At 45.5% G+C, this 7,888-nt stretch overlaps 1 protein-coding gene across 1 annotated transcript; it reads right to left on the bottom strand.

The window, feature by feature from the left end:
* Positions 1–358: 358 nt before the first annotated feature.
* On the bottom strand, positions 359–5,442 carry LOC124694802 (polyadenylate-binding protein RBP47B'-like). The gene is made up of 10 exons (XM_047227745.1): positions 5,323–5,442; positions 4,134–4,434; positions 2,781–2,820; positions 2,510–2,658; positions 2,144–2,220; positions 1,941–2,071; positions 1,505–1,601; positions 805–905; positions 490–724; positions 359–385 (listed from the first exon to the last, which is right to left on the bottom strand). Exons 1-10 carry the CDS (start codon positions 5,440–5,442, stop codon positions 359–361), a joined length of 1,278 nt encoding a protein of 425 aa, XP_047083701.1.
* Positions 5,443–7,888: the final 2,446 nt, after the last annotated feature.

Below are 7,888 nucleotides of genomic sequence, written 5' to 3'. Positions count from 1 at the left end.
AAGCCGGGGAGGAAATGAGAGGGGATGCATAACTGGACAATAACATTATGAGCGCATAAATTCTGTCTTTGCGAGTAGGTGATACAAAAATGACTTGGCGTTTTACCACGGCTCCATTAGGTAAATTTGAGTGGAATTATTTATCTTATATTTTTTTGGCTTACAACAAGTAATCTTCATTAACTACGAATTGCTATTCTGAATCCTCAGTTGCTTGAACATTACCCAACTTAAACAAAGGGGCATTTTCGTCCCTATGGGTACTATTAATCACAAGATGATAATTCTCATTGTAGCTGTATTAAAACTAGCTGGTAGTACATCTAATCATGGTTCTTGACAAGGTTTGACACTTATATCACAAGTCCATAACAGCTACTGCAATCTGGAAAAATGAGTAGCCTCTGTCGACTTAAAATCTAGGGATGCAAGCCTATCATATCCAACATATTCTATAACCATACTGAAGCTCCATAATTAGTTACTTACTGTGTTGCACTGGGAACGCCAAAATAGTAAGTCATTACCTTTAGCAGCTCCATCCTGATGCTGAGATCCAGACGATGCCTTTGGAATTGCAGCACTTATCTGCATAGGTCTGGTTGAGCAACATGCACCATTCGTTTCTGTCACTGCACAGATCTTCTCATTTTCAGCTGCAGACTTTATGAATTCATATCCTTTAGATCCCGCAGTATCTGGATCTGTGACAACCTTGACCCCCCTAACAGAAGAGGTGCATGGTTTAGAGCTCAGGGTAAAACAGCCGATCGACAAACTCGTGATAAGTGGGACTGTGCTTACTTGTCAATGTGAGGTAAGTTCACTAGATCATACACCTTGTTCTGCTTCATCCCTGGGACATGGCTCCCAGCTGCTGATGCCATCCCAGTTGCTCCCTCAACCTGGAATGTTGCAGGAGGAGTTAGTTCCTAGTTCGATTCTGCAAGGTTGAAAAAACCATATACAAACAGATATTGCGCTAGCCAGTTCATAAGTATACACTTTATAGCTGTGAAGCACAAACATCACATTACCCAGATTTTAAGTATATCCCCTGGGAACAGATGCAAGTTAACCAGGTTGGCTTCACTCAGCTGTCTATCCTAGTAATTTGCCTTCACAACTAAAACGCAAGAGCATGTGCGCAAACTGAATTATCAGTTATGTTGGCAGTGAACCACCAATTAACAGCATTATTCAGTGGGTCAGCCCACTTCTATCCCTAAAGGGCCGCAAAAGTAAAATATATGCTATTCAAACAATTAATTAGGGTGTGCCCAGTGCAGAAAGCCCCCACACATCATGGGTTTGGGGAAGGGAGTTTCTAAGAAGCCTTTCCTTGCTTTTTTGTGCAAAGAGGCTGATTTGAACCTAAAACTTTTTTATTACCAATATTGTTTCTAGTGGACCCCGGAGCATACTTTGAGATATTACTAAATATCAGGTTTGTGAAATATAAATTTAATTAAGGTATGTGCACCAGAAGTTTAATATGATATACCTCCTTACTGGCAGGACTCCTGCCCCATGACAACCTAACGACTTGCTGACCAATCACTGTGCCATGTAGGCGTTGAATAGCCTCTTTAGCTGATGCCCTGAAACAGTTATCTTAGTGGTAAACACATCATACTTGAACCATTCAAACAATAACTAATACTAGAACAAAGAGGAGTCACCAAGAAATGAAACCAACCATCAACAATGGAAAAAGGAAATAGCAACTGTACAACAAAAAATACAAACATATCCACATAACAATAAATATGAAGGCGTATAGTGTATGTTCCTGTTGAGAGATTTGGACACAGCTTTCCCAGATTCTACAGAGTTAAGTTTACGGTTATTTGCCTTTGTGACCTTTTCTTTGTTTTTCATTCAGTAATTTATACTTCAAGGAATAAAACAGTAGCCTTTTTTCTTCGTACAGTACTCACATAGATGCAAATTCTACAATTCCACATCCTTTACCAACTGGAATCTTTACACGTATAAGATCCCCAAACTGCACACATATCTGCCTCAGCTCTTCTTCTGTAGCATTTGGATCTAAGTTGCCAATGAATATCTGCAAATGAATCCCAAGGTAAATGGCATAACCAACATAACGGACATCAATCAATATGATAATACTGCTTACAGTGGTCTTTGCAAGATTACTATCTGGTAGAGAAGTTTGGACCTGTGAAATTGTATAAGCTGCTGCTGGGTACATCGCTACATATTGAACATAAAAGAACAGTTAAAATATATCAACAACAAATACTTCTTTTAATGAATAAATCTGCTTGCAATAGTTGTTGTGTTGCCATACAATACTGATGAGACATTGCACTGTACCATTACAGACATATCGTTGTTTTATTAGCACTAATAAGAGATTCATATGAGCCCATGCGTCAAATGAAGTGCCTTATGAGTACATTTGGTTATAATACAACACACCATCAAGTAGTAGTGTGTTGCATTGGGAACACCGAAGTAGTAGGTTACAGATAATCATTACCTTTAGCAGCTCCATTCTGAAGCTGAGCTCCAGAAGATGTATTAGGAATTGCAGCACTTATCCGCAACGGGGTGGTTGAGCAAACTCCACCATTCGAATGGTCAGGTCCTGCATGAGGACGCCTCTCAGATGAATCACAAACAATTTTCCTGAAACAAATAAATTGGCAGCATCAGCAGCAAGCAGTAAGGTATCATGAAAATTGAAAGTGGCAGCAAGTAAAGATTACAGCAAAAATGTTCTGCAACAAGAGAAACATAAAGATTTTTACCTATTAATTTTCCCAACAGATGGAATGACCGCTTCTTTGCCTGCAATAATTTTTATAGAAACCAGTTACACGTAGAACTAACTTTTTTTTTGAAATATTACACGTAGAACAACTGAGATAACACATAAAGCTATTCAACAGTAAACAGAAACAGATGTGGGCAGCAGCAACATGTGCTGAGCCTACTAGTCAGGTCAACATAAAAGCAGCCAATGCAATATAACAAGAGTAATGTGGTTGCGAGCGCTGGATAGATATCACCATGGTTGTCAGGTGGGCTAGGCATACGATGAGGCATGCTAAGCACCTTTTCGCTTAGTCAACTGCACGCACACAGAAATCACCTTAGTGATACAAGGACGAAGTGCTGGTACAAGGAACAAGGCAAACAGCAAAGCGGACGTATGATGCCATAAACAAAAAACAAACAGGAAACCCGGCCTTGACCCCAAAGCCACCAATCACAAAAGCAAAAGAGAACAAGAAGAAGAAAAGAAGGAAGAAGCAGAAGTACAGAGCATGGCAGCAACAGGTGGCAGATGCGGCTAGGGTTACACCAGATCAAAGCCCTCAACTCCCGTCATGCTCAGCATCTCATCCCGTGAACGCAGCAGGGGAGAATTTGCATAGCAGGGAACAGAGGAAGACGAATGAAGGGAGTGAAGAAACAGCAGAAGTGGACATTACTGAAGTTAAGGGGACGATCTTATGCAACTATATTATCAGTGGGGACCACTTTTTGCAAAAGTGGCACCAAAGTTTTGGCATTTTGCTGGCATAGTTAAAACAACAATCTATAATAAAGCACATAAATGAGACGTTGGTTACCAGTATCCAAATGGTTGTTTCATATTGCACATGCAAGTCTCACAATCTATAATAAGGCACATATCAGTATTGCACATACCAGTCTAACAATCTATAGTAAGGCACATCTAAGGGTAACTGCACCGCCACATACTTTGGTTTTCCTGATGGTTGAGGACTGAGATGCTTTGAGTTCAAAGTGAAGTTGGAAGTCTCAAGAATGTTGCAAATGCCAGCAGTGCATCTCTTTTCTAGCACGTCAAATGTGCAGCCCATCCCAAACCAAGACTATTTACACCACAAATAATCCAATCAAGTCTAGACTATAGAATGAAATAGGTAAAGTGTCAATTCGCCAGAAATATACAGGTTGCAGAAGATCAACTCAATGAAAGGAGACCTAGAACTAATCGAAAACTACATCTAAGCAATAGAACTAATCAAGGACTACATCTAAGCAATAGAACTAATCAACAACTACATCATAACCAGGCCTACATCAGAAGCAATAGAACACCAAAATAGTAGGTGGCAAATAAGCATTACCTTTAGCATCTCCATCATGAAGATGAGATCCATAGGGTATCTTAGGATCTGCAGCACTTATCCGTGTTTGTCTGACTGAGCAATATGGACCATTCGAATGGTTGGCTCCTTCATGAGGACGCGTCTCACCACAGCCAAAAGATGCCCAGTTCAATCTGAATCTATGCTCGGTTCCGGGCATTCGTGCACCATTGTAACTCTGAAGAGCTTTCTGAGCAGCTTCATGTGAAATGAACTCTATGAATCCATAACCTTCAGGAGATCCTGTAATTCTGTTGTGTATCAATCTTACAGAGTGTACCTGCATTTTCAAATGATTGATGTCGTCAGACTACTAACACAACAAGTGGAACATTTACTCCTCAATAACTTTATTTTTTCGGGGATGTACTCCTCAATAACTGAACATAACAGAAACACTGTCTCCAACGAAATGGATGTAGAAAAGAGTACAGTTAACACGGTATAGAGTTGCAATTGCAAACATGACATGTCAAAACAATATTACAGACACATGTCCAGCTATCTAACACATGTTGCACTGGATGACAAGGCATAGAATGTTCAAGAGAATTATTGCAGACAAACAGCTAAAGGCTTATGAAGAAACTGAGGCATCTAACTTGCAGCAGTTCCAATCTAAGAAGAATCAATAAGTGCACCTTACTATGTGATGCTTCTTACAAAGCTACAGGCTATGATGAACAAAAACCTCAGGAATGTGAAGAAAACGGAACTAAAACACTAGCATCGGCAAGAAAACAACCCCATATTGGCTGTTTCAATGAAAAATTTCAACAGAACCACGCTGTCCACTACCATATTTACCTCTGCATTGGGACATAACAAACAATCACTTGGGCACACGAATTGAAAGCACGGGAAACATAACACGCAACCACTTGGGACATCCACTCGAATCCAATGAAAATATCAACGTCCCTAACGGGAACGAATTCGCTAATTCTAGCACGATGATGAAGCAGCTAACCACTCGAATTCAGAGCTAGAACCAATTTGAGAGCTAAGCATCAAACCCTGATCACCAAACAAAGTACGACAAGCACACCCGAATCGCACCTAGGTAGCAATTAGCAACCCGCAATCCTCCGCCAGCCCAGCCCGGCCAAAATCAGGCTCAAATCGTCACGAGCGGCGAGCCTAGACACAGTTCGTCGGGTAAACCTACCTCGCCGGTGAGGGCAAAGCACTCGTAGAGGAACCTCTCGTCGACCCCGTGCTTGAGGCCGCCTATCCAGAGCGTGCGGACCTCCTCCAGGGACGTCGGCTGGCGGTACGGCGCCTCCATGGCGTTCGAGCGGCGAGGGCGTGGCTCAGATTAGGCCGGATACGCGGCGGCGGCGAGACGGCGGTGGCGCGTCTCGGGTCGGATGCGTCGCGGCGAGAGCGCGGTGGTGGCGTGGATACGATGCGGGGTGGCGAGAACGCAGTGGCGGGGTCGGAGCGTAGCGGCTAGATGGCGGTCGGAGCGCGGTGGTGGCGTGGCTACGATGCGGGGTGGCGGGGTCGGAGCGTAGCGGCTAGACGGCGGTGGCGTGGATCGATTTGCGGCGGCGAGGGTCGGATGCAAGACGGCGAGAGGGCGGTGAAGGTGGCGTTGGTGAGAGGAGAGAGCGGTGGCGGTGAGGGCGGCGAAGGTGGCGTTGGAATGCGCGGCGGAAGAGCAGTGGCGGCGGGGTAGCTCTGTTTGGGTGGGTTGGAGGAGAGAGCGGTGTATGGGCCGAGTGGGTTCCGTCCGGGTCGGTCTGGCCTCGGTCGATCGGAAGTTGGGAACGAGCTTTCTTGGAGACCAAGAAAATAACTCACATTCCACTTTGAATCTTTGATACGGATGACACACTTCGTGACCGTGACAGGTGGTTAGGACCCATATGGTTTTTTTTTTTTTTTTTTTTTTGCGAAACACACTAGACGCTCACAGATACACATGTACTCACCCCTATGAACGCACGCACCGCACACCCTACCTCTATGAGCACCTCCAAGAGACTGCGTCCAAGAAGGTTCATTCGACGGGAAATGAAAGAGAGTTTGTATTTGCAAATGAAAATGAATATATGGATCTAAATAAATTAGATAATCAATCAATAAATAAGAATTTGAATAATAGAAAAAATATCCTTTGCCCCTTTGAGATTGACGAAGTCATTATAGGCGTTTCGCTGTCGATGGGAATGTCGCCTCCCACTGAAGAATATTTCGCCTTTAATGAGATACCAAAGTGTCAAACCTGAGGTTTGAACTCTGGTGGGGGCTGGGGGTGCCATCCAACCAGAGGTTGATTCTCTCGGACCCATATGCCAATGACCCAATAATGCGTCATTTTGTTACTCTAGTAAATGTGTGTCATTTGTCAAATGTATCGGTCACGACGCCACGACGGAGCCCGTACAAACCGAGCAGTGCTTACGAAAAGGATGGTGCTGAGCGTCCCCGGGGGATCGAGGCTTCCAATCCCCTGCCTCCCGCGCCGTCCGATGCAGCTCGCGTCATCGTCAGATTTAAGTCAACGAGGAAATTGTTTTGGCTTGCACGCCCGCAGCCCGCGTCCTGCACATCGCGCTCGCGCTAAGCAAAGCCTCCCTCCCACCACCGTCCCTCCGGTGTGCCACGACCGTGGCTGGTTAACCCCATCGCAGCGTTACCGGAGAATCCTGGCACGGTGTCTCTCTCCCCAGCCCTCGTGCAGCAACTAACCTCATGATGGGCATCCCTCATCACTGTTCTCTCTCCCCAACCTTGCAAGCCGGCATTGCTCCTCCGTGAGCCACGGTCCTAGCCGGAGAACCTCTTCGACGATGTAGCAGCAGCATGGTGGGCGCTTGCAACAACGTAGTCCGCTCGTGGTAGCACTGTCGGTAACCCATGGTAGAAAATCTGATGGCCGGTGGTAGCAACTCCGATGGTCGGTGGTAGCAACTCCGGTGGCCCATGGTAGCATCACCGTTCTCCATGGTAGCAGTGTCGATGGACCATGGCAGCAATGTCGATTTCCCGTGGTAGCACCGCCGGTAGCCCATGGTAGCAAATCTGATGGCCGGTTGATACGTCTCCAACGTATCTATAATTTCTGATGTTCCATGCTAGTTTTATGACAATACCTACATGTTTTGTTCACACTTTATATCGTTTTTATGCATTTTCCGGAACTAGCCTATTAACAAGATGCCGAAGTGCCAGTTCCTGTTTTCTGTTGTTTTTGGTTCCAGAAAGGCTGTTCGGGCAATATTCTCGGAATTCGACGAAACGAAGACCAAACATCATAATTCACTGAGATAGACCAGGACACCGAAGGGGAGCCGGAGAGGGGCCAGGGGGGCCCCACACCACCTGGCGGCGCGGCCAAGGAGGGGGGCACGCCCAGGTGTGGGGAGCCCACCTCTGGCACCCCCTCGCGCCGCCTCTTCGCCTATAAGACCCCTCGTGACCTAAAACTTCGATACAGATTGACGAAACTCCAGAAAGACTCCAGGGACGCCGCCGCCATCGCGAAACTCCAATTCGGGGGACAGAAGTCTCTGTTCCGGCACGCCTCCGGGACGGGGAATTGCCCCCGGAAGGCATCTCCATCGACATCACCGCCATCTTCATCGCCGTTGCTGTCTCCCATGATGAGGAGGGAGTAGTTCTCCCTCGAGGCTAAGGGCTGTACCGGTAGCTATGTGGTTAATCTCTCTCGTACTTCAATACAATGATCTCATGAATTTCCTTGCATGATTGAGATCCATATGATG

The sequence above is a fragment of the Lolium rigidum genome, chromosome 3 (assembly GCF_022539505.1).
Source record: "Lolium rigidum isolate FL_2022 chromosome 3, APGP_CSIRO_Lrig_0.1, whole genome shotgun sequence".
Classification (NCBI taxonomy): domain Eukaryota; kingdom Viridiplantae; phylum Streptophyta; class Magnoliopsida; order Poales; family Poaceae; genus Lolium; species Lolium rigidum.
This window is presented reverse-complemented; position numbering and strand designations above follow the sequence as displayed.

Coding starts and splice junctions, on each gene's coding strand:
- LOC124694802 (XM_047227745.1), bottom strand. CDS start 5,442: ATGGAGGCGCCGTACCGCCAGCCGACGTCCCTGGAGGAGGTCCGCACG. Junction 4,435..5,322: donor GCTTTGCCCTCACCGGCGAG/GTAGGTTTACCC, acceptor TTGAAAATGCAG/GTACACTCTGTAAGATTGAT. Junction 725..804: donor AACTTACCTCACATTGACAA/GTAAGCACAGTC, acceptor CTCTTCTGTTAG/GGGGGTCAAGGTTGTCACAG.